Genomic DNA, 26,306 nt, shown 5'->3' on the forward strand with positions numbered 1-26,306 from the left:
CATGCTATCACTTCATCAATCACCGAAATACTTCAATCAAACAAGAAGACTGAAACTTTATTCATCACAATGCTATCTTTATTCCACGGTAGCACAGATATTTGGTAGTATTCTACACTTGATTTCAGCCTTCCTAGGGGTGTTTGCTTTCTCTCTGCCTCCGTCTGCTGTGGCCTCACGTGGGAAACAGGCCTTCTGAGGCACCTGTGTCGCACATTATGGAAAGCGTCACTGATGCAGCCAGCACAGCACTAGGACACCAGCACTGGTTTACTTGGCGGGAACAGAACACATGCTCACTCCAGTGCATGTGAGGGACAGTGCTGTTGTCTGCCGCTGTGGTGATTTACTTTTCCACAGATTAATGAGTTCCGTCCTTACAGTGAAGTAACAGATATGCTGAGGCCAGTCAAGGAGACCGTGACACGACACAGTCATTAAGGACAAACTAGTTCACAGTTCCATTATCACACTTCTTTTACATACATGTTTCTTAACTTAAAATTCACAGATTTTAATCCAGCCTAATTCTCATAGTTTAAAATTACAGCCCAATTCATTATGTTAACTATTAATAAATGTTCATATTAAAAATAAAAACCAGCGTTATAAACACAGCCCCCAGTCTGGTCACAGCAGGCTGTGTGTGGAGTAGTTCACCATTTTTAGCCCTCCCTCTGGCCGTCCTCATTCCTAGGCTAGCTGCTGGGAAGTGAGTAGGAAAGGCTACATCTTACAGCAGAGAAACATTTGTAAATACTTTGAATAGTCAGTTAACTCTCAAATCAATAGAATCATGGTGACAACAATTCAGGAGACAGATAAAGCTCTTTGGAGCTGACCTTCACAGAACAGAAAATTTGGCATATTGGAAAAAAAGACAATTTTGTTTTGCCATTCCATGAACATATTGTTGACTTTTGGGAAGAAACAATTCCCTTTTTAATTGAACAAGAACATAAGAGAAACAAACAAATAAAGGGAAATAATCAACTGAATTTGTCTCTGTTCTTCCAGAAAAGAGGAGCCAGCTACGTTCTCAGGATCAACCCTACGCCCTCGAACATCTTGCACATGCGCCTGTCTTCAGTGACACCGTGAGCCCACTAGGCTGCCCTTCCTTTTCTCCCTAACAGGGCCGAGCCTCATTTGAGTTTTATCTGTTAAAGCATTGCTTCTGTGTCTACTTTTAAGGCAAATAACTTGTCTCTCCTAAGTATTTTCAACAATCAGAGCCAGAGATGTTCTTTTTAAAAAGACATTTTCCTTTAAAAAGTTAAGCTTTCCTGACTCCCCCCCCCCCCCCAATCAAAGATTTTTCTTCTACATTTATTGCTCCCAAATTTTATTTGGTCATTCTTAATCTCTCTCGTCAAAGGCCACAAACTATCTTGTTACTATTCTAGTTAATTAGCACTGAGCCTGACAAACCAACCCTTCCTTGAAGATGGACAGCTTGTTTACTAACTGAAATGTAAAGACAGAGATCGGACACCTTTTGGAAGGTCACCCCCAAGGTCACCTCATGTTGCTGCAGCACTGTTTCAGTGCAATTCTTCCACACTATCTCAGGGAGGATCCCCCAAAGACAGTTCACTTACATCTCTGTTTACAAAACCACAGGACACACACTTAGATCTCCAATGAGTAAATGAATATAATCCACAACTGTCTTGCTTATGTGGTAACAGGAAGGCACGCACATGTGTGTCACATTCGGTGACATCTCATAGGTGAAAACAGCTGATGTGAAAGTAGGAAGGGAAGTGGGGCACAGTGCACTTTGTCCTCAGGCAGAGCTGGGCCTGAGGGGAAATGAAGGGTGAAGGGGAGAAGGCAAGGCCCTGTGCACCGAGGGCACAGGCGTACGGCCTAAGAGCCTGACACACTAATGGCACGGGTCTCAATCCGACTCTTGTATTAATTTACATAACTGTGATGTACGTACACAGCTAAAATCTTAAAAAATTAAACTTTTTACCTTTTATTTTCTCATCATTAACCTTAATCTAGGCACTTTAATCTAAAAATGAATTATTTAAAAAACTCATTTCACATCCTTCTGTATAATTCACTCTTAAAATCAATGCAGCCCACTTTAGGATAACAAGTCAGTGAATCTAATCCACTAGTGAAAACATGGCACATGATCTTAAAGCCAAAGTAATGAGACCTTGAAAATATATAATACACTTTGGAGGTTACTTATAACAGCCTGTTGTTCATATATTTATCATAAGGACATAAAATACACCCCCATAGCATTTAAAATATTTGTTCAACATCTAAGAGAAAAATCCCTTTAAAACATAAGCTCAAAGTATGAGTACTTTTAAAATTTATGCATAACACGACCAACTTCTAATGTGATACTCACTGCGTGAGGCATTAACAGCTTGTTTTGTGAAAGGAAAGAGGAAATTATCTTATTCTATAAAGTTTAATACTTTAAGCCAGCCTCACAGTTACATTTAAAAGAGGATACATTTTTAATTATTTTTCTTGGTAAATAAATTATATTTTCAAATTTAATATTCATTTGAGGGGAAATGAGATAAAAGTACCTCAGTGTGTTATGACTTACAGGGCAACAGTAAGTACTCTGGAACCCACCAGTTTCCTCCCCAAGGCGTGCTCATTACACTCTTCCTCTCAGTGCACCAGTCCTTTGTGATAACTTCTTGGTTCAAATACATTAGCAAATATACAAGCTATAGGTACACAGCACAGTTAAATACCTCTATTGTCTAAATTCTATTAAACATAGAAGTAACTAAGGTTAGGAATACATTTCAGGCAAAGGTAAGTATGTTGACACCAGAAGTCAGAGATTACACAAACACAATCGCCTTGGGCCAGTGTTTTCAAGGAGCAAAGCATCAAGACACGTTTTGAGGACGGTACTGGACATTACAGATTGTGTGAAGACAATGAACTCCTATAGCATTGGCTTTAACTCAAGCAACAGTCACAACTTATGCAGCACTTCACAACTTAAATTACCTAAAGATTATTAAAAAGTCGCTCTGGATACTTTCCATGGGTTCAATGCAAACTTTCTGCTAAGTGCAGGACAGTCGCCCGTTCGTGGAAACTTTCTTCCTCCCTGAGTCCATGTCATCGGTCCTGTAGATTCCGAGGCACCGCTGCAGTCGGTGATTACCCTGAAGCACTGGCGGCATTCTCAAAGCTCTCCCGGTACTTACTGTACTCTGGCTTCTAACAGCGCAGTGGGCACGGCATGGGAGTGTCCACTGGTACAAGTAGTGGCCTGCCTCAGGGCATCTGCACCAAGACAGGTGACCAGCAGTTCCGTGCGGCGGATGAGTAAGTGTGTGAGGTCCTCCGCCAGCGTGTCTATGCTCGAATAGCGCACCTTCTCAAAGTCAAAGATGTCTTTGAGAAAGAAAAGAACTTGATTCTGGAAAAGGAACACACAAGACATTGTCATTTACTAGGCTACAATTTATTAAAGCTGTGAACTGGTAATACTGGGTATCAGACATCTTAGTTCTGAGGCTGGTTTCACATCTCATGGGCAAAGGACTTTGAGCAAGTGGTTTAACCCTTGGATTGTTGTAAAATCTGTGCAGAGACTGCTCGCCCTGTGTGCGTGCCTGTGTTCTTTGAGCATTGGTTTCTGTGCAGCCCTGCTATCCTGGAATTTGTTCTTTAGACCAGGCTAGCCTTAAACCCACAGAGTCTGTTTGCCTCTACCTCCCGAGTGCTGGGATTAAAGGCGTGCGGCACCATGCTTGGCTCAGTCGTCGAGGAGAAGTACCGAAAGCGTGACCTAACTGTGAGCTGTTTACTGCCTTTCTTCTCAGGTCTCCTGAGTACGTCCATGAAGAACACACAGAAAAACGAGCAACCTTCAGGAATCGTATTACTCTTACTAAATGTATACTTTTCTGTTAAAAAAAAGACATGAATGGAAATGATAGTTTCAGGTCACAGTGAGTGGCAGGTCTGGAGGAGTGTCACTTCAGTGACTCAACACACTGAAGCAGACATCTACAGCAAGTAAACCTCAGCGACAACGACGCCATGATGGAAGAGAAAGAGAACCAGCAACAACAAATTCAGAGTCGGTATGTTAGCAAGTGCTAGCAAGGCCACCACAGAGTCCCTGGAGCTGGCACTGGCTAGTGGGTGAGGAAGGTGGGAGTTGGAGAGCTCAGGACAGGCTGGCCACCAGCTCTACTCCACGGAAGCACACAATTTACAACTGGAAGGTTAAAGAGACCAGCAACAGATTAATGAGTTCTAAATGACAGTAAAATGAAAAGTCCTAAATCATTTATAAAAACATTGTGTTAATAAAGCAAACAGACTTAAAAACTTCACAGTCCAGCAGGCGCCCATCCAAGCATTCAGATGTGTACTCCTCTGGACTGTTGGTCTCCTGAGATTCATTCCCCCAGTACTGCAAACACAGGTTTTCCTTGCTACTTTGCCAGACAGAACATTCTGCAGTGAGCTCTAACAAACACTTTGGCAAGCAAACTTCAGACATGAGGACACGACTTTAAATTCTCGTGTGAATCCTTACAGCTTGGATTTCAACACTCATATCACCTTGTACAGAGCTTAGTTCTGTATCACAATGCCACACAGGTCACTTCTGTAGTGGCTCTCCCATGCCACTGTGATACGGTGACACCCAAGACCCTAACAGAAAGACTGGACACAGACCTGGGGAGTCCACTCTAACTGCAGGGCACTGGTTCTCTAAGGCACTGGTCTGTTATATTCACACTGGGATTACTGTCAACTTTAAATATAGAATTATGTGACGTTTATAACTTTATATGCTATACAAAAGTGAACATCTTTATTTTATTCTTTAAAACAACGATCCATGGCTGAACATACCTTAAAGAAGCAACATAAGTCATAGAGAGAATTTCTAGGACCCAAGAAGCCCCAGGCTAAGACAGGGCTTATATGCTCACAAATGGCGTAAAAATGGGCGAAGAATCCATCTGAGATCTGCTGGGAAACAAAAGGCAGTCAGTTTATTTGTATCTCCTTAAATTTACTTTCTCTAGTAAGGAACACAAACTGCTGGCTATTATGAGGTCAGAAGCCTCTGGCAGGCCAAGGCCCCATCATGACACAGCCTACTGGGAACATTAACAAACTTGAGAGTCAGAGGGCTTTATATAGCTTCCATACTCCAGCCAGCAGTTTCAGATGAGAAGCAAATTTACCTCATAAAATATGAGTTATGCCTTCCTTATCCAAGAGCTCCAGCCAGAAAAATTCAGATTTTTTTAAAACTCTGGAATACCTCTTCCAACAAGGGCAATGTGCTCCAACAAGCCACATCTCCTAATCCTTCCCAAACAGTTCATCAGCTGGGGACTGAGCATGCAAATATATGAGCCTACAGGTGCCATCCTCAGTCAAACCACCACAGAACAGCTTGGGTTTTGCACTTAATTTCTACTTCCTAAAAGCAATTCACATGTTGTACCAAGTTCTAACAACGATACAGTATTCTGTGTGCGTTTCAGGGACATTTTGTTAGTTTTCATGATTTCATAGTTTCACTTATCTGTAGTGACCCAAGACCCCTCTCAGATGGGTTTTGAAGGCTTATGCACTAAGTGACTAGACACTAAGACTTGAGATGGAACGCAGAGGCCGTCTGCTCACCTACCACACGCAGCACCCTGGGCTTGACACCCGGCCTGCTATGCACCAGGCATGGGGGATGGTTTTAGCACATGGGCAGGAGAAGCAGCAGGATTAGGGTTGCAAGGTCATTTCTGGTAACACAGAAGTCCCAGGCCAGCCTGTGATAGGAGAGCCTGCCTATAAACAAACTCGGAAACACATAAATAAAGCATTGACTTATTCTTACTAGAATTCCAGCCGCTAGTTAAGAAAGTGTTATTAAACTTCGTCATGTGACTGACTCTTCTTATGAAATACTGGCACATATATTTGTATTTGGAGAAAATCTCTAAGGTAACTGAGTTTCTAGTTTAGTAGATTATAGATTTTGAAGCTGCATTCTTAGGAGTCTCTGAATTGCCTCAGTAACTACTGTAGTATTTGTTTCCCTTTTGATCTCTAATTTTTATTCATTTGGGTCTTACCTTTCTTTTGGTTAATTAGTCTAAAGGTTTGATAGTTAAAAGACAACTTCTGAGTTGGTTTTATTTCTATTTTATTTTGATCATCTTTCCCCATCTAGTGATATTGGGCATTGTCTGCCCTATTTTTCAGAAGCCTTTAGATACATCATTAAGTAATTACTAAGATTATGCGCTCTCTCTCTCTCTCTCTCTCTCTCTCTCTCTCAGTGCTACTTAGATTTCTGATATATTGTATTTTCATTTTTATTCAATTCTAGGAACTTAAGATTTTCCTTCTCAGTCTGGAGAGATGGCTCAGCAGTTAAGAGCACTGGTTGGTTTTGCAGGGGGGTCTGAGTCCAATTCTTAGCACCCAAATGGCAGTTCATGACCATCTCTAACTCCAGTTTCAGAGACCTGATGCCTCTTCTGTGGGCACCAAGCACACACTAGTGCCCAGACACATACAGAGGCAAAACACTCAAATAATATAAAGACCTTTTTAGTTAAAAAATATTTTCCTTCTCAATTATCTTCCTTGACCTATTTGCTATTCAACAGCTCAATGTTCAGTTTCCATGAATTTGTGTACTGTCTATTGATCTTGGCATTCAGTTTTGTTCCACTGTAGTCAGACAAAACATAGAATGTTACTTCAATTTTCCTACATTTGTTGATACTTGCTTTGTGTCCTACTATGTTGTCCACTTTGGAGAAAGTTCCAAGGGCTATTGAGAAAGTGTCTTCTTTAATGTCTAGGTGTCTGTTATGACCATTTGGATGATGTAATTTCACCCCAGTGTACTCTGTTTAGCTTTTGTCTGGACAACCTGTCTACTGGTGAGACTGGTGAATCTAAGTCATTCACCATCATAGTGTTGAGGCAAATCTATGGTTTTCATATCAAAAAGTATTTATTTTTAATGATTTATTTTAAACAAATGTATATGTGTATATCTCTGCGCAGATACATATATGTGATCTCAGAGGCCAGAGGGCTTCTGATCACCTACAATTGGTTACAGATGGTTGTGAGCTCTCTGACTTGGTACTATGAACTGAACCTGGGTTCTCTGGAGGAACGGTTGTACCCTTAGCTGCTGAGCCATCTCTTCAGTCCAAACAGTTCCTTACAAGTGTAGTGCCTCCTGGAAGACTCTTTTTAGTGTGATGTGTCCTTATCTGATAGCTATGGTTTAAAGTCAATTTTATCAGACATTAGAATAGATACTTTGTCTCTTAGACAATACCTTAGGATAAAAGGATATAAATAGAACTAAGATGATAAGGCATATTTTTTTGGAAGCAGCAAAAAAACGGGGGCGGGGGGAACTATGTTTTCTAATCGAACTTGTTAGTCTGTGTCTCTTTATTGGGTAATTACAACTATTAATATTATGAGTTACTGCTTAACAGTATATATTACTTCCTGTCCCTGTCCTTTTGGGTTTTTGTGATGTTTTCTTAATGTTCTTTTGCTTGATTAGTTGTTCTGAAAATGTTTATCTTCTTAAGTAGGTTCATTCCTAAGACCAGTATCCTCCATAGAGCTGGCTTGGTGTCATAAATTCCTCTAGTCTGTTTGTGCCATATATATTTTTTCTTTTTCCTTTGAGTGTGACTGATAGTTTTTGAGCACAGTAGCCTTGGATGTCATCTGTAGTCTTTCAGAATTTATAGAACATCCATTCAAGCCATTGTGGCTTCTTAAATCTCCACTAGAGAAGTGGATGTAGCTTTTACTCTGGTGGGCCTGCCTTTAGATGTGACTTGGCCTCTTCTTTCTTGTAGCTCAGCATCACTCTTTGCCTGCACACTTAGTGTTGTGACTATTCCTCGACACAGGCAGTGCCTTTTCTGGTCCCATCCACTTGATGTTCACTGCGTGCCTCTTATGTCTTGATAGGCATCTCTTGGTTAAATTCGGAAAACTTTCTCCTATGATTTTGTTGAACATATTTTCTGTGACTTTAACCTGGGTTTCTTTTCTTTCTTCCATGTTTCAAAAGTTTAGTCTTTTATAGTATCTCAGAATTCTTCTCTTCTTTAATGTTCTGGTTGGCTCTCTGTCAACCTGACACAAGCTGGAGTCCTTTGGGAAGAGGACTGCCTCCATCGGATGGCTTGTAGGTAAATCTGAGGGGCTTTCTCTTGATTAATGACGGCTGTGAGAAGGCCCAGGCCACTGTGGGTGGGGCATCTTTGGGCAGGTGGTCCTGGATGATATAAGCAAGCAAGCTGAGAAAGCCATGAACAATAAGCCAGTGAACGACAGTCCACCGTCTGCCTCAGTCCCTTCTTCTAAGTCCCTGCCTTGAATTTCCTTGATGGTACACTGTAATGTGTAAGCTAGAGAAACCCTTCCTCCTGTAAGTTGATTTTGGTCTTTATTTTGGTCCAGTTCCTCTATCTTGCCTTGACATTCTCCTCCTTGATCCTGATATATTCCAGTGGCAAAGCTGGGGGATTTTTTGTTTTGTTTTGTTTTGCTCATGGGTCAAGAGTTTGTCATGCAAGACTTGACAACCTGACTGTAGATCTTTAGAACCACACAAAAGTCAACACATGGACAAGTATCTGTGATGCCAGCATATTCCTATGGGGAGATGGGAGGAAGGGACAGGAAAATTTTTAGCTAGCCTGACTTACGTAGCAAGAAAAAGACCCTGTCTCAAACAAGACGCAAAGGTGTGGAAGGATACTCAAATGTTGTCTTCTAATGTTGCCTACGGTGGTGTCCCCAACCACTACATGAAGAAGCACACATGCACTCAGTCATCTACACACTCATTTCTTCATACGCACAAACGCATACCTACTCCTAGGGAGAGAAAGAGCAAAGACAGAAAGACGCAGAGAGGGAAAGACAAATATAGTATGGTTTCTGGAATAATTTTAAACCAGAATTATTGAAATAGAATTCCTAGAGTTCTCTCTAACAGCACCTATGGAAGGTGCTGGAAGAACTACGCTGCAGAAACACCTAGGGTTGGCCTTACAGGCTCAGTGTCTCAAATGTTAGACCAACAAATATGGGTATGGAAAACAACTCAGGTCAGATAACATAAGTCAGTAGATGCACAGTATGCTATGCTAACCACTTCCCATTGCACATACTGTGCTGGCTGTTTAAAGCTTTTTGTAGCTGGAATTGAACTGACCACTGAGTTACATTTGAGACCTTAGCACTTTATACTAAATCTTTAAAAACTGTATAAAGTAAACACTGTCATCACCTTTCTCAAAGGTGAAAACATTAAGGCATGGGAAGGTTGAGCAACTCCCAAGGTGACAGTTAGTAAGCGGCATTCCCCTGGTGCATTCTCATGTCTGAGCCCACACCTGGGAAGCCATGTCCATCATAGAATAGAAGCCCCGTGGGTTTCCCAGGGCCCTTCCTGCCCGAGCAGGCAGTCACTCTGGCCTGTGAGGACGCAGTGCTGGAAAGCAAGGCTGCCACCCTCCACACACACAGCCTTCTTAGACTCTGTAGGCTTTGGGTCACAGTTTTCTCTATGTGGACTGAACCAGCCTTTTTCCTTATAAATTACCCAGTCTTAGCTGGTTTTAAAGCCACAGAGAATGAACTGAGGAGGAGTCTGGGGCATAATGAGTCTAACCTTCATCTGTTGCCTTTTCTGTTTCAGCACTGACCAACAACTTGAAGCCACAGCCTAAATATAGACAGAGGAAAAAAGCAAGGTTTAAATTCATCAGCATTATCAATATTTCTACTTAAAAACAGTTATTATAATTCATAGTTTCTTGGTTTAAAAATCCCAATAGCAACAATAAGGACAATCCCCAGGTTTGTGTTATTGACAAACATCAGGGGAGAATCTGCATTTAATGAAATTAAAATTTATATACAAAAGCTGGGCAGTGGTGGGACACCCATTTTAATCCCAACTCTTGGAAGGTAGACCTCTGAGTTCAAGGCCAGCCTGGCTTACAAACCGAGTTCCAGGATAGCCAAGGCTATACAGAGAAACCCTGTCTTGAAAAACCAAACCAACCAACCAACCAACCAACCAACCAATCAACCAACCAACCAACCAACCAACCAACCAACCAACCAACCAAACAGCCCATAAGAGAAAGGGGCTGAACTCTTGTGAACCAAGGCACACAAGCAATTATAACACAATTCTCAAGGCTCATAAACTCTCTAACTGTACACAGAACTCACACCCATGATCTGGTACATAAGAGGCTGAAGCAGCAGATCCCCAGAGTGCTAGCCAGCTTGGGCTGCAGAGTGAGACCTTGTCTCACAAATGAACAAAAGCAGAGGTCCTAAGTTCTACTCCTATAGAAATGCACTGAAAAGAATTTGTTGATATATACACACAAATAAATGTTCTCTATCGGATAATGAAGATAGATTATCGTCTTTCCTTCAAGGACAGTGTTGCTGGAATATCTGAAGGTAAAAACCTAAGTTTTATTCAAGAACCGAGAAACTGTAACCATGAGAAGGCAAAAGAAATGCCTTAGTGGACCCTAGAGAGGCCTCTATTCTGGCTGACCAACTTTACCAAGTCAGCCATGCTGAAATGAAGACAATGCATTTTCTGTGGGTATAGCACATAGTGAGGGAAGTTGTAACAGAACTGTCAAACTGCCAAGGGGACGTTAAAGCATTTCCAGCATTCAGACTTTACCATGAAACACGCTACCCCATGCCAGCTGCTGCTACCCAGGCTTCCGAAGGAGAAGTTCATCAGACGTGTTACATACTTACTGCACATGTGACCCCAATGACGAAGGATGAGCTTCGTCTCTCTATGTGGTTCTGACTGGCCTTGAACTCAGAGTTCTGTTTCTGCTTCCTGGATGCTAGGATTCAGGGAATGTGGCACCATTGCTGACCTCTGTAATCTTTAGTCAGTGTCCATCTCTGTTCATTTCCCATCAAACTTGAGTAGCAAACAACGTGAACACCACTCACGGTTTCTTTGAAGGAGGCACTGAGCCAGTGGTTGGTCACTACACTCTGTATGGATGTTGGCGGGTTTTCTAAATCTTCAAAGGAGTCCATCAATATAAAATCCAGAACCACGTCATAGAAATTTAGGTTTTTCACCTGTAGTAAATTGCAAGATAGCAATGAGTCCTACAGAGTTCTGGGTAAAGTGTGCTTTGCAATGCCGGGCTTGCGAGCTGTTCAGAGTGTGTCTCTCTACAGCTCGGAGGAGGGGCACCAGACTGCAGCTCTAGCACGTTTGCTCCTCCTCACTATTCTTTCATTTGGGCTCACTCACAGGTCTGCCTGTCTGAGCCATGAGAGCATCTATCTTACTCGGTCACTAACACACTACGCTGTACTTTGTGCTGTACCAGATACTCAGGTACCCACGGTAAGCAACTCAGAAATCTGGAGTCTACTGGGGAAAACAGCAGGGAGATAATCCCACAGATAAATACAATACAGCTCATAGAGATAGCTTTCCTTAGGGAGTGAATCTTCCCAGTTACTGGGAATTCCTGTCAGAGACTTAGGGTCAGAAGAAACACAATGGTGTTGAGTGGAAAGACCCTGGAAGTGTGCTATGGCAAAGCAGGGAAAAATCAGTCGGGAAACAAGGATGAGATCCTGTCAGGACTTACGTCCATGTGAGGACTTTTACTCTAGTCTCATAGGAGGGTGGGGATGCTGACGAGGAGGTCATCACAGGACATATTTAAAGATGGTTCTGGTGAGTCAGGGATTGTGGGATGTAACTGTAATGTCAGCACCTGCCGGGGGAGGCAGAAGCAATGTGGACCAGCACCAGCTCCATAGAGTCCATCACTGGGTTACAAAGAGACTCTATCCCAAAACAAGATAATTTAGCAGACTTGTAGGTGAACAGGGCAGAGGAGAGTAATATAAGGGAGAAATGCAGTGGGCAGTGAGTCACAGACTGCAGAGATGGAGGAGATTAGGAGTGCAGTGGGCAGTGAGTCAGACTGCAGAGATGGAGGAGATTAGGAGTGCAGTGGGCAGTGAGTCAGACTGCAGAGATGGAGGAGATTAGGAGTGCAGTGGGCAGTGAGTCACAGACTGCAGAGATGGAGGAGATTAGGAGTGCAGTGAGCAGTGAGTCAGACTGCAGAGATGGAGGAGATTAGGAGTGCAGTGAGCAGTGAGTCACAGACTGCAGAGATGGAGGAGATTAGGAGTGCAGTGGGCAGTGAGTCACAGACTGTAGAGATGGAGGAGATTAGGAGTGCAGTGGGCAGTGAGTCAGACTGCAGAGATGGAGGAGATTAGGAGTGAAGTGGGCAGTGAGTCAGACTGCAGAGATGGAGGAGATTAGGAGTGCAGTGGGCAGTGAGTCACAGACTGCAGAGATGGAGGAGATTAGGAGTGCAGTGAGCAGTGAGTCAGACTGCAGAGATGGAGGAGATTAGGCAAAAGGCAACAGAGATGTAGGCCAAGATAAAGACAACAGGAATAGAGAAAAGCTGAGAAAACTAAAATAGGCCGGGGTTCAGATTTACCCACTTTAGAGGTGATTATGGAAGAGTTCTATGTCTGGACCTACCCTGTCCCCTGCTCCAACGTCCCCAGCTCCTTGGAGCTGCATTCTGTGGTGTCGACTACAGCGAGCTGCTCTGAGCTCAGCATGGACGCCACTGCAGGATTCCTATCATGCTTTAGTGGATGCTGGTGAGGAGCCAAGCACTGTGTGCTGGAAATAATGTCTTTGCACTGCTGCTGCTCCTAGATGCCAGCGTAACCAGAACTAAGAAGTGGGTACAGGGTCCTGTCTGTGTCAGGTTCTACTGCCCTGTAGATGCTATAACTGGACTCACATGTAGAACTGCAGTCAAGTTCTAATCTCATGCCTCCTGCAGGTAAGGCCGTCTCTGCTCTTCCTGGTACGTTTACTTCTCCAGTCATGGAGTCTACTTCCCTGGGGCTCTGTTCCCTGTCCCTATTCATCTCACACCACTCCTGCACCACTCCTGCACCACGCTGTAACTGCCTTGTAACAAGGCCTACCTTATAGGAATGAAGACAAAAGGCTTTGAGAAAGCCATTTCCTCATAACCAATCAATGTATAAAGAAGACAGTTTCCACTGTTTATGAATGTCAGAAAAAAGACAGTATCCAGCTGGATACCACAGGACCCTAACACTAAGCACAAGGCTGGGTACGACGGTCCCCACCACACAGGGATGGATTTTCTGTGAGTTAACAGAGTGACTAAGAGCCATATGCACAGAAAGCAGGAGTAAGGATTACAATGTGTTTACCCCTCTGGCAGCAAGTTCCATCTCGGTACTATCCCAGTGATCAGTCTGCTCTAAAAAATAGATCATTTCATCAAAAACATCTTGAAATTTCTTTGGATTCTGCAAAGAAAACATAGTGTAGTCCAAATATAACTTTATAACAAGACTTAAGCCTATGAAATAAGTTATTTTTCAAGAAAGTTGAATCTTAATTATTCTAGAAAATATTTTCAAGCATGACAAGTCGTTTCCTTTTTTAGGCATCTCTAGCCCCCACCTGGCCTCAAGTGACCACAATAGTGGAGGTGACCTCAAGTTCCTGCCCTCCTTACAAGTATGGGTTACACATGTGGTTCTATGGCGCAGAGGTTTAACTGGGGCCTTTTTCCACCACAGGGTAGGCAAGTGGTCTAACTCTCAGCCCTTCATTACCAGCTGTGTCCTAGTTCACAGAAGCCAGGAACGGGGACGCCAGTAAAGCATCAGCAAACTGCTGCCCAGACAGACTGTAAGAGGAAACAGGGCTGCAGCAGAAGCCTGGCTGGGGTCCTTTTGTTGCAGATGGGCTCCTCCTGCTGCACTGGTCTTCAATGGGAAAGCCAAGAAAGCAACCCAGGATTTATCCTGTGAACTCCAAGGACATAGTGTCACCTGAGAGTCACTTAGTACTGTATGCTTAGGTGACTTCTCCCTTACCATTTATCTGCTCAGAAGAGTCTTCTGAAATAGGGTAGAATACAGTTTCTCTGTGCAGAGAGGGACTTGAGAGTAAATGAACTAGAGCTGAATACCTGGTGGGCAAAAGGCTAAGGGCAGGCCTGCTCCTCTGGACAAGCCTGCATGAAGTGAAGTGGTTCCTTACAGTCTGAAGGGGTTCTCATCAAAGGCTCCGCCTCACTCGGCCCACCGAAGATGAGCGCCAGACAGTAGTCTGTGCTCCAGGTTCCTCGGGGCTCATCCCTCCACCTTCTTCCTGAATAGGCTTGAGGAGGTATTACCCACACCTGGCTGAAGCAGCGGATCTACCACAGGTCTCACCAGACATCACCAGAGGCCACGGGCAGTTCTAAGTCATCACAAACAACCCAGCCATGAGCTTTGTACACAGAAGTCAGAGCTCTTTGCGCTAGCCAGGGTCGTGCACATCTGGGGTTCCAACATCCATGAGGCAGAGGTAAAAGAATCAACACACATTCGAGTCTAGCCTGATCTACAAAGTGAATTCCAGACCAACTAGAGGAGCATCCAGGCTCTGTCTCAGTAACAGTGACATCAACAGGGTTGGGTGGACCTTTCTGATTACTTACAAAGGCTTCATGCACTATTAAAACTCAACACACATTTTACTCTAAAACTTGCTAGACTCTTTCTTCATCCGGCAGGACTCGTGGCACAAGCCTCTGTGTGAGGTGACAGAAGAACTGTTGGCCCTGGGGTCCGGCTCAGGTTGTCAGGTCTGGTGCCAAGGCCTTTGCCTGCTCAACTCTCCCACCAGCCCCTGTATTTAATCTTCAGTTAGAGAAACTAGTAAGAACAAAACTCGCTTAGAGAATGTATTTACCTTCCGGGCTTTCACAATTAAAGCAGACAAAATTTTCCTTCCACTTTCAGCAAGGAACGACCTGTTGTCTGCTTCTGCAAGGATTAGCTGAAAGACACCATAGCAGGGTGAAAATGAGTGATGTCCCATGACACATGGGGAACTGAGTGGTCAGGGTACTAATGTGATGCTAAGTCACTACTGCTCTGAAGACAGAGGAAGTCTAAACTCACAGAAATGGAGACTTAAGCCCACTGATCAAAGATTCAGGGTGGGTAAATTTGAACTTAATTCTGTTTCAGACAATCAAATATCTGCGGTGAAGAGCCGGAGAACGACTTAGTGATTAAGAGCACGAACTGTACTTGCAGAGGACCGAGTTTGGTTCCCAGCACCCATGTTGATGGCTCACAACCCAGCTCCATAGGATCTCATGATATCCTCTTCTGGGCTCGTGGACACGTGAACTCACGTGTGTATACATACATACACACACACATACACACATACATACATACACACATACATACACATATACACACACACATACATACACACATATACACACACATACATACACACACATACATACATACACATACTTATACACATACATACATACACATATACACATACACACATACATACATACATATATACACATACATACATACATACATACATACACACACTAATAAACATAGATCTTGAAAAAAACATTAAAAATCTAAGGTCAATCTTATGTAGCTTTCAAACATAAGAAAGTAATTATTTTCTATTTTCGTTATTATTTTGCTTTTTTTTTTGCGACAGGGTTCCACCGAGTACCTCTGGCTGGCCTGGGGCTCACAGAGCAGGCTGAACTGAAGGCGTGTGCCAGCGCTTCTGGCTTTACCATTAGCAGCCTTATTCCATTTTAGGGAATCAGTCCTCTTCACCACTGACTCAAATCTAAATCCTAATGATGGAGACTAATTTTAACAGCTCTGTCCACACCCTTGCAGCATCACAATGTTCGTTTAGACAGAGTGTGGTAGGCCGGGAAAGGTGTGGGAGGACAGCATTAGAAGGAGAGCAAGCTCAGTTGACTGCCTCTGTGCCTTCAGCATGCAGAGTAATGAGAAGCCCTGTGCACAAGCAGGGCCTACACCAGAAAGGCTATGCGTGCAGGACATCCCTCAGTGAGTAAGAAATACCTGAAAAGCTTGCCGAATACAGTGAAGCTTGGCGAGAAAATCACTGTCTCCCAGGCACTCCAGCATTTCGGTTCTATATCATAAAGAGCAGAGAGCAAGTGTTAGGCCTCATCCAAGAGCAAACCTTCCACACACCTGGCCTTAAGCAGGCCCTTGATGGGAAGCACACGTCCTCTGCATACTGGGAAACACTGCAGGAATTTACTTGGACCAAAATGTTCTTTCCCATGTTCACAGCATGATTTACTAACTGCCACACAAAAGAGCAACAGTATCTTACTATATTATTATAAAATAATACATTAGCCACTACAATAAACACTAGTGGTAAGCTAAGCTGGAGCGATACCTCAGTACTCTGGAGTGAATTTTCCCTTCTTCCACCAGATGCATAGCTTCTTCGTAAAAAGGGCAGCGACAAAAAGACTCCAGGCTGAGGGCTTGCTGTGCTTCTCTGTGCTCTGCAAGCTAAGAATACACAAAGTGAATTATACTGAGGTAAGAAGAACTATAAAAACCTAGGATTCAGTATTATCAAAATATGCTCCATGTGACTAACCCACAGAAATCACTGACATTTTATGTAACAAAAGCCTAAATCACTTCACTTCAACATTCACTTGTTAAAGGTTAAGAGCAGCTTGAGTAAACATGGGCACGGCCCTGTCTCAGTGAAGAACACAAACAAACAAACAAACGAGCAAACGAGCCAGGTGCTAGGCTGGAGAGTGAGCGGGCTGGCGGCAGATGTTCAGTCTCCAGCGGGGAATCAGGTAGTTCTAGCCTCCTGGGCACTCACACTCATATGTGCTTTCCTACTCAGAGATGATGCACATGATTAAAAATAACATCTTTTGCAAAACATTCAGTTGTTAAAAAGAGTAAAGTTAGTTGGGCACAGTGGCACACGCCTTTAGTCCCGGCAAGGAGGCTGACCTTGCCACTTTAGCAAGTTCTGGGACAGCTATGTAGTGAGACTTTGTCTCAAAGAATCCGAAGGAATCCCAAAGGGTAAAAGCCAGTAAGCTCAGTTCATTTCAAAGCCAACCACTTAAATCTATCAGGTGAGCAAAAGGCAGAGATTTTTACCATCCACAGGACACTTCACACTCACAGTGAGGCAGACTGTAAAACATGGAAACAAATACGACTTGCTGTCCTAGGAAGGCTGTCCTCTCGGTGGCTCTGGTTAGCTTTTATGTAACTGAAAGATAATCCTCTTTGACTCTATGACTAGAGTCTAACAACTCTTCAAATATAATTCCAGTCTGACAGCTCATTAAAAGACAACGGCAAATACTATTGGGTGGCAAGCTACAAAGAAGCCATTTCATTTTCAATACCAAATAATCCACTTACTGGAACACGGTATTGTCTTTTGTAAGGTGCTTTGGGGAGAAAATCTAGTGTCTGTGCAGGGTGAGCGAGCGTTCCACCTCTTCAGTTATATCCCCAGCTCAAAACTTTAAAAACAGTTTTACCAAGATTTATTTCACATATCATAAACCAACCCTGAAAAGCATACAACTTGTTGGCTTTTGGGACACTCCAGTCATGCACACAGCAGTCCTTCTGACACACACTGCCAGCCCAACTAGAGGCTCCTTTCCATTAGCAGTCTTCTAACATGTCCTGGCTTCTGGGAACAGTTACTTGGAAACCACAGTTCACTACTGAGAAGGCAACATATTCATGGAATTGACTAGTATGTGGCCATTGGTGCTTGACTGCTGGTGAACCATGATATACCCCACATCAGCAGTTCACTCATTGTTATGGAAAGATAAAATACATGTGCATGGGAGCTGGGAAGAAGCCTCAGTGGTTAAGAGTACTTGCTGCTCTAATAGAGGACCTGGGTTTGGGTCTCAGTTCCCACAACAGGCTGAACACAAACCCCTGTGCTTCCAAGTCCAGGGAGTCCATTGCCTCTGGCCTCCCTGTGCACCACGCAGTGTTAGATACATATGGGCATGGGCGCGCGCGCGCGCACACACACACACACACACACACACACACACACACACACACAGAGGTTACTCACACATGCTTATAACATAAAAGTATGTAGGTAAATTTAAAAGCACAAATCTCCAGAGCATAGATATACCACACTATTTTTATCCATTTCTCAGTGATGGACACCCATTTTTCTACTCTTATCCACCATGAATAGGCTGCTCTGGATACTTGTGTTCAGGTTTTTGTATAGATACATGTTTTTGTATAGATACATGTTTTTGACTTTACTGGCATAAAGAAATAGAAGGGTCAGATGGTAACTCTGTGTTTACTGTCCAGGAAAGGCCAGACTTTTTTTCTGCAGAATGGCTGCACCTTCCAGTGCCATTAGCAATGTTCACACACCCTCTCGCACAGCTGCTGTTTCTACCTTTTCTATAGCACTGTAGCAGACACCTTTACTACAGCACTGTGGCAGACACCTTTACTATAGCACTGTGGCAGACACCTTTACTACAGCACTGTGGCAGACACCTTTACTATAGCATTGCGGCAGACACCTTGACTGTATCACTGTGGCAGACACCTTTACTATAGCACTGTGGCAGACACCTTTACTACAGCACTGTGGCAGACACCTTTACTACAGCACTGTGGCAGACACCTTTACTACAGCACTGTGGCAGACACCTTTACTACAGCACTGTGGCAGACACCTTTACTGTAGCACTGTGGCAGACACCTTTACTATAGCACGGTGGCAGATGGGAAGTGATTTGCACTCCAAGATGACTGATGAGATTAAGCAACTTTTCATCTTTTAGCCCATTGCATATTCTATTTGGAGAAATGTCTACTCAATTTCTTGGCTCATTTTACAGTAGGCTACTATTTACCTATTTAGTATTTAATTGTATGTTGTAAGCCTTTTAAAATTCAGATACAGAATCTGTAAACATTTTTTCCTGTTTTACTATTTTAATGTCTCTGGTGTCTTTGAATATAGCAGTTCTTGGTGAGTTCAGGACTAGCATGGTCTACGTACGGAGTTCCAGGCCAGCCAGAGCTATATAATGAGGGCCTCCCCCAACCCCAAAATCAAACCAAATGAACCAAATATAAAGACAAATGTCGAGAACTCAGCTTTGACAGCTACCCCGCAGGTCACATTTTGACAGTTCTTGAGGGACAGGGCTGGCACCACTACGTTCTTTCCTGTGACGGCCACGAGACGCTGCAGCGGCTGCATTGGGTGACTTGGCTTTCCGACCTCTGTAGACACAGAGCTGAACCATGAAAACCACAGCTCAGGGCTCTTTGGGGGCTCTGCTATCATCTGAATAAATGCAAAATCCTCTCAAGAGCTCTTGAGTTTTTGTCTTTGACCATTTATGCCAAAATATTCTCATTGTTTTCTGGAGTAGCGCTGCAGTCTTCACGCTTGGGGTCAATCCTGGGTCTTGTGCAGAAGAGAAGAGTGCGACACTAAGGAGACACAGTGCTAGCCCACAACTCCAGATGGAGGCTGGAGGCTGGTGTTTGCACTGTACACATCCCTGGCGCTGTGTTAAACGCCTTAAAGTAAATAATCTCATTTATCCCTTGAGTTAGACTGTAAGTTCATAAGACTACTATTGGCAACACTCAGGCAAAGGAGCAGAGATGAATGTGATCAGAAAATGTGCCTTAGGTTCTCTAAGTAAATCCGTAAATTTAAATCCAGACATAACATTCCAGAGCGTAGGCTTCTCTCACTGTGTTTGAATGTGGCAGCTGAAGGCTGATATCTGGTGTCACCCTTGGTCATTTCCCCTTATTTTTTTTTAAGACAGGGTCTTTTACTAAATGTGCAATTGCTGACACAGCAAAGCTGGCTGACCAGCAAGCCCCAGAAATCCTCTGGTTTCCAATACCGAAATTCTGGGATTTCAAGTGCTAGCCCACGTACCTGGCTTATGACATAGGTGCTGGGGCTCAAATTCAGATCTTGCTTGTGCAAAGCTTAACTGAGTCACTGCTCTAAACTAAGACCTTCTGCTCTCAATTGGACTATCCTAGCTCTCTGCCTTATCTAACATGCAAAACAAAAATATCATTTTGGCTAATATAAACAGATGGAGCTAGAGAGATGGCTTGTACACACAGGTCTGATAACCTGAGGTCAAGCCCAGGACCCCACGGGAGAGAACCAACTTCCTCAAGGCATCCTGGGAAATCACTTCTGCATGTAGTTCAAAACAGTGAGTTTTCTTAAGGTGCTGGAGACTGTGGAGTTTAAGTCTCTCAACAGTTTATGGTAGAACTAAAAGAAAAGATGGATACCAAGGGTCACCTGCAGCTGTGACAAACCCAGAGACAAAAAGGAGAAAGAAGGAGAGGTCACTGCTCTGGCCAATCTGCCACAAGCTGTCTGGAAGTAAGGGTAAACTCAAATGCTGGGGAACGGTGGCACGGGGCACGTGGCTGCTGTGCTACAAAGCGGCACGTGGCTGCTGCGCTGCACGGGGGCACGTGGCTGCTGCACTGCGCGGGGGCACGTGGCTGCTGCGCTGCGCGGGGGCACGTGGCTGCTGCGCTGCGCGGGGGCACGTGGCTGCTGCGCTGCGCGGGGGCACGTGGCTGCTGCGCTGCACGGGGGCACGTGGCTGCTGCGCTGCACGGGGGAACGTGGCTGCTGCGCTACAGAGGAGCACGTGGCTGCTGCACTGTACAGGGGCACGTGGCTGCTGCGCTACAAAGGGGCACGTGGCTGCTGCACTGCACGGGGGCACGTGGCTGCTGCACTGTACGGGGGCACGTGGCTGCTGCACTGCACGGGAGCACGTGGCTGCTGTACTGCACGGGGGCACGTGGCTGCTGCGCTGCACGGGGGCACGTGGCTGCTGCGCTGCACGGGGGCACGTGGCTGCTGCGCTGCACGGGGGCACGTGGCTGCTGCGCTGCACGGGGGCACGTGGCTGCTGCGCTGCACGGGGGCACGTGGCTGCTGCACTGCACAGGAGCACGTGGCTGCTGTACTGCAAGGGGGCACGTGGCTGCTGTGCTACAGAGGGGCACATGGCTGCTGCGCTGCACAGGGGCACGTGGCTGCTGCACTGCACAGGAGCACGTGGCTGCTGCACTGCACGGGGGCACGTGGCTGCTGTACTGCATGGGGGCACGTGGCTGCTGTGCTGCATGGGGGCACGTGGCTGCTGCACTGCAGAGGGGCATGTGGCTGCTGTGCTGCAGAACTTAGCCCTCATCTTGGGGTCCTCAACACAGGTTGTGCAATCCTGGAAACTGGCCAAGATGCTTAACGCAAGAGAGAAAGAGCAAAGGAAGAAACAAAATGTCTAATATTACAAACTGTGAAGGACTGAGAGATAGGGGAAGGAGACCAGCTCTGTAAGCAGAGGAAACCCTTTGGGAACTGCAGCTTCGCAAAGGCTGACTAGGGTTTCATGGTAACAGCGTTTAGGACACTAAATCTGACCACAGAGAAAAACCAGGTTAGTTTTGAACTCAATACTATAGCACTTGCAGGCAAGGAAACTGCGGCTTGTTAGTGTCTCTGCCACAGACAAAGCTTAGCGTTTGTTTTTCAGGGAGAGCATCTTCAGCTGACCATCTCCCCGGAATGATAAGTCATGTGACACCTATGTCCAGATGTGTTATCTCAAGTGCAGAATCCCACACCTTACCTTGGATGGGTGGTGCCCAAAATACAAGATAATAAATATAACCTGAAATTATCTTCAGGCTATAAAAAATGAAATTTATTTATTTTACATATATTGTTTTGTCTACCCTTGTGTGTGTGCACCACATGTGCCTATGAATGGTTGTGAACTACCATGTGGGCTCTAGAAAGCAAACTCGGATTTTCTATAAGAACAACTAGTGCTGGGCCATCTTTCCTGCTCTTGTAAATAAATGGATTTTGTGTCTAGCCTTGTACTCTATTCCCAGAGGTGTCATTTTCATGCAAATACTCCAAATATGTACGTATATACAAGAACACACAGACACAGAGACACACACACACACACACACTCTCACACACAGTCTAAAACATTACTGGTCTCAATCACTTACAGCAGGGATGCTGAGCCTTTACACTGGGCACTAGAGCAATGTTGTAAGTGAATGTGACAGCCACTGCCGTCTCAACCACAGGAAGTATGGGCTGCAGACATGCTAGCAGTTCAGAGCACTCACTGCTCTCCCAAGACTCGGGTTCAATCCCCAGCACCCGCATAGTAGCTCACAACTGTCTGTTCCTCCAGTTCCAGGGGATCAGACGCCTTCACACAGATACACATGAAGGCAAAACACCAATACACATAAAATAAAAATAAATTATTTTTATAAAGAAAAGGAAAGTAACTAGGGATGTTATGACCGCAAACCACGGATTCTCAGCACCATCAGACCTGTTGATGCTCCCTCAAAGGAAGGCTGAAGGACCCTCCTGGGAGACGCCAGGCACCCCTCCCTGGATTCTTCTCCCTCCTGTGTGTTAAGTCTGCATCAGCTATATGTGGTCTCAGGAGGTCAACCAAAGAGGGATCTCCATCTGTCAGGTATAAGGAAGTCATTGTCCTTGCTGAGGGAGTGAGGATCTCAGTGACACAGCTGTTTGGAGTCCCTCACACAGATCCTGAGAGCATGCCCAATAAGCTTCTGGTTTGATACCTAGCGATGGAAAACAAAGCGTGCTGTGGAAGCTGTAGGGTGGACATGCCTACAAGCCCATACTATTAGCACTTCAGAGACTGAGATGGGAAGACTCTCTCTCAGTTTGAGGCCAGCCTAGACTACACAGTGAAGCCCAACTATGGAAATACTAGAAAACACCACACTGCACATGTTCATGAGTATATTTTATAGTATCTGCATAAAGATATATCTATTTAGTTGTTGGGACAGAATTTCACTACCCCATGCTGACCTCAACTCACCAGGGATGTGGGTCCACATGAGTGCTGGGAGTAGAACCTAAGTCTCCAGGGAGAGCAGCCAGTGCTCCTAACTGCTGAGCAATCTTTCTGGATGCTAGAAAGAAAGTGCTGTGAGGTTATATGCCTGTCATTCCAGCCTAGGGGAGGGAAGGTCAGAGAACTTGAGTTTGAGGCCAGCATGGGCCATAGAGCGAAACCCTGTCTCAAGCAAAGGTGAAAAATAAAATTACACAGGCGGGGTCAGAAAGATGCTCAGTTTCTGAGCACTGGTTATTCATGCACAGGGCCTGGGGTGAATTCCAAGGACCCATAGGGTGGCAGGACAACCACTGTCACTTCAGTCCAGGACATCTGATGTCCTCATCTGGACTCTGCGGGCACCAGAATGCACACCTTCATGCAGGCAGCACACAGACAGACAGACACACAGAGACCCACGCATGGCAACTGTAGTGCAATGGCAGAACTTCCTCAGCACGAACACAACTTGTCTTACCTCTGTTGCTGAAGCAAAGAGATCTGCCGAGTCAATGTTCGCTGTGTCTGGCAGGCCAAACTCGTCCACAGTCTCCCTCACGCTCAGATCTGTGTCTTTGTCTTAAAGTAACAAGGGTGAAAGTCAGACTGTTATGCTTTGTCTCAGCCACGTGCACTTGTACAGTGAGTTCATCTCTGCTCTTTATCCTGACAGCCAGGGCCTAAGGGAGTGCAGTAACAACTGCAGCGGGCTGCAGTCTAACGAAACTCTTGCAATGCTCCCCTGCTAACACTGCCGTGACACGGAAGGAAGGGCTACAGAAAACAGCACATCAGCCTGACCCAGGTTTGCTGGGACCAGAGTTTACATTTCAATGGTTTACCTTCAAACGTTTAAGTTATAATTGTCTCCTATTAGGCTGGTAATAATCCTTTGAAAGCACCTAACTTTTCAGCTTAAAATCTGACCAGGTGTGGTAGCACATGGTTCTAATCCCAGAAGTCAGGAGACAGAAAGCTAGTTTAACTCAGCAGTTCAAAGCTAACATTTTCAACAAAGCCAGATCCCACCTCAAATAAATAAATAAATAAATAAATAAATAAACAAACAAATAAATAAAAAATTCTTCTACTAAATGACCATTATAAACCAAGATTAAAATACCCTATTCAAAAAATATTAGCCTAGAGATGTAGCTGAGCGGTAAAATACTTGTGAAGCACTCACAGGGCCCAGAGCCCCGGGTTCTCTGCCTAGCACACCCAATAAACAAACCACCCCAAAAGGAAACAACAAAGCCTCAGAAGTGTACAGTATTCTACCAAACTAGAAAATAAAACAATTGTCCTACACTTAAAATTTTATGTTATTACTTTCATTTTTGTGTATGCCTGAATAAATTTATTGAACAATATACGTGTAGATGCTCATAAAGGTTAGAAGATGATGCATATTTCCAGGAAATGAAGCTACCAGTGGTCTGAGCCGCCGAGTGTGTACTGAGAAACCCAAGTTCTCTGGAGAGCAGTGAGCACTTCTAGCTGCTGAGCCAGCTCAGCTGTTTACAGACAGTTTCACAACTGGCAAACGTATCTTTGGACACTCAATTATGGGGAAAATTTCCATAATTTTCATTTTAGTACATATAACACATTTAAACACACACGTGTACACACACATGCATGCACACACATACAAGCACATACACATGTACACCACAACTGCACATGCACATAAACGTGAAAGCAGTCTTAGAAATGAATACCCGGGGAGGGCGGCAATGGGGGGAGGGTTGGGAGGGGAACACCCATAAGGAAGGGGAGGGGGGAGGGGGATGTTTGCCCGGAAACCGGGAAAGGGAATAACACTCGAAATGTATATAAGAAATACTCAAGTTAATAAAAAAAAAAAAAAAAAGAAATGAATACCCATGACAGCCCCCCTTGAGGGACACATAGACTCACACACACCCCATGACTGACTCACAAGTCAGTGTTTGGACAGGCACAGGGCAGAAGACAGGAGAAAAGTAGAGGAAGAGAGGATTCAGGTCTTGGTTTGCTCTTGGTTAACCGATATCAAAGGGAAATGCTTGATTTCTTTCCTTCGTGCAATACCAGAAAGTCAGGGGTGACTCTGTTAATCACAAAGGGCTTCTACACAGCGGAAAAGCACAGACCATGCTTCTTGTTTCAGTAACTGTTATAATTCCTGAATGGCAGTTTAATGATGGTGAGGAGAAATAGCACATCTGCTTCTCGAGTGAGCCAATAAAAAGCATCCAGCAGAAAGCCTGGGCAGCCCCGGACTCACTGCTCTCACAGCCCATTAACATCCACAACGCTCTCCAGAAGAGCTCCACGTCTTGCTTGCACTGCACACACAAGGGCAGCTCCAGTTTGGAAGCTAAAGCTTTCATCTCAGGGGTTTCAGAAGCCACTTATTACATTTTCTGTAGTAGATGTCTTAGGGCTTTTATTGCTATGATGAAAATCAAAGGAACTTGGGAAGGAGAGGGAGGGTCTATATGGCTTCCACATCATAATCTATTACCGAAGGAAGTCAGGACAGAACTGGAACAGAACAGGAACCTAGGAGGCAGGAGCTGATGCTGAGGCCATGGAGGGTGCTACTTACTGGCTTGCTCTCTATGGCTTGCTCAGCCTGCTTTCTTCTAGCACCCATAATGGGCTGGACCCTTCCCCATCAATCACTAATTAAGAAAATATCCTACAGGCTTGCCTTACAGCTGATTTTATAGAGACATTTTTGTAGTTGAAGTTCCCTCCTTTCAGATGACTTTAGCTTGTGTTAAGTTAGTATAAGACTGTCCAGCACAAGATCTCACGCCCTCTTCTGGCCTCTGACGGTACTGCACACACGTGGTACACAGACATGCATGCAGCACCAATACACATAAAATTAAAGTAAATATATTAAGAAAAAGTTTATGCTGAAGTGGTGGTGCACTCCTTTGATCCCAGCACTTAGGAGGCAGAGGCAAGTAGAGCTCTGTGACTTTAAGCCCAGCCTGGTCTACAGAACAAGTTTCAGACAGCCAGAGCTACACAGAGAAACTCTCTCTGGAAAAACCAAACAACAAAAGAAAAAAAAGTTGAAAACTGCCTCTTCTGTGACCTAGTTCTACAGCAGATGTGTTTTATATAAATGCATGTTTCTAGGCATAAGGATATTTATAGTAATACTGTTCCTAAAAGAAACTGAGAGAAAAACTGTCTATCGAGAATATAGCAATTAGTATATTTACACGATGAAATGTTATACAACAAATGTGAATTGTTGCTTTATGCAGGAATCAGATAAATATCACAATATGTTAGGGGAAGAATTAAATGCACAACTTCATTCATACAAAG

At 44.4% G+C, this 26,306-nt stretch overlaps 1 protein-coding gene across 7 annotated transcripts in view; it reads right to left on the reverse strand.

Moving 5' to 3' along the window:
• Window positions 1–56: 56 nt before the first annotated feature.
• Window positions 57–26,306, reverse strand: part of Miga1 (mitoguardin 1) — a 54,989-nt gene continuing 28,739 nt past the window's right edge. For 4 of the 7 annotated variants that reach the window (XM_039103885.2, XM_039103882.2, XM_063282752.1 and 1 more), the window contains exons 8-16: window positions 23,449–23,549; window positions 16,397–16,515; window positions 16,048–16,120; window positions 14,873–14,959; window positions 13,333–13,431; window positions 11,038–11,172; window positions 9,707–9,760; window positions 4,876–4,995; window positions 57–3,421 (exon numbers count right to left, since the gene is read on the reverse strand). In XM_039103885.2, coding sequence (XP_038959813.1) covers window positions 3,203–3,421; window positions 4,876–4,995; window positions 9,707–9,760; window positions 11,038–11,172; window positions 13,333–13,431; window positions 14,873–14,959; window positions 16,048–16,120; window positions 16,397–16,515; window positions 23,449–23,549 — 1,007 coding nt within the window. In that variant the 3' untranslated portion in view covers window positions 57–3,202. The remainder of the gene's footprint in view (window positions 3,422–4,875; window positions 4,996–9,706; window positions 9,761–11,037; window positions 11,173–13,332; window positions 13,432–14,872; window positions 14,960–16,047; window positions 16,121–16,396; window positions 16,516–23,448; window positions 23,550–26,306) is intronic. The other 3 variants (XM_039103886.2, XM_039103884.2, XM_063282753.1) reach the window with 1 other exon arrangement.

Source organism: Rattus norvegicus, chromosome 2 (genome assembly GCF_036323735.1).
Source record: "Rattus norvegicus strain BN/NHsdMcwi chromosome 2, GRCr8, whole genome shotgun sequence".
NCBI lineage: Eukaryota > Metazoa > Chordata > Mammalia > Rodentia > Muridae > Rattus > Rattus norvegicus.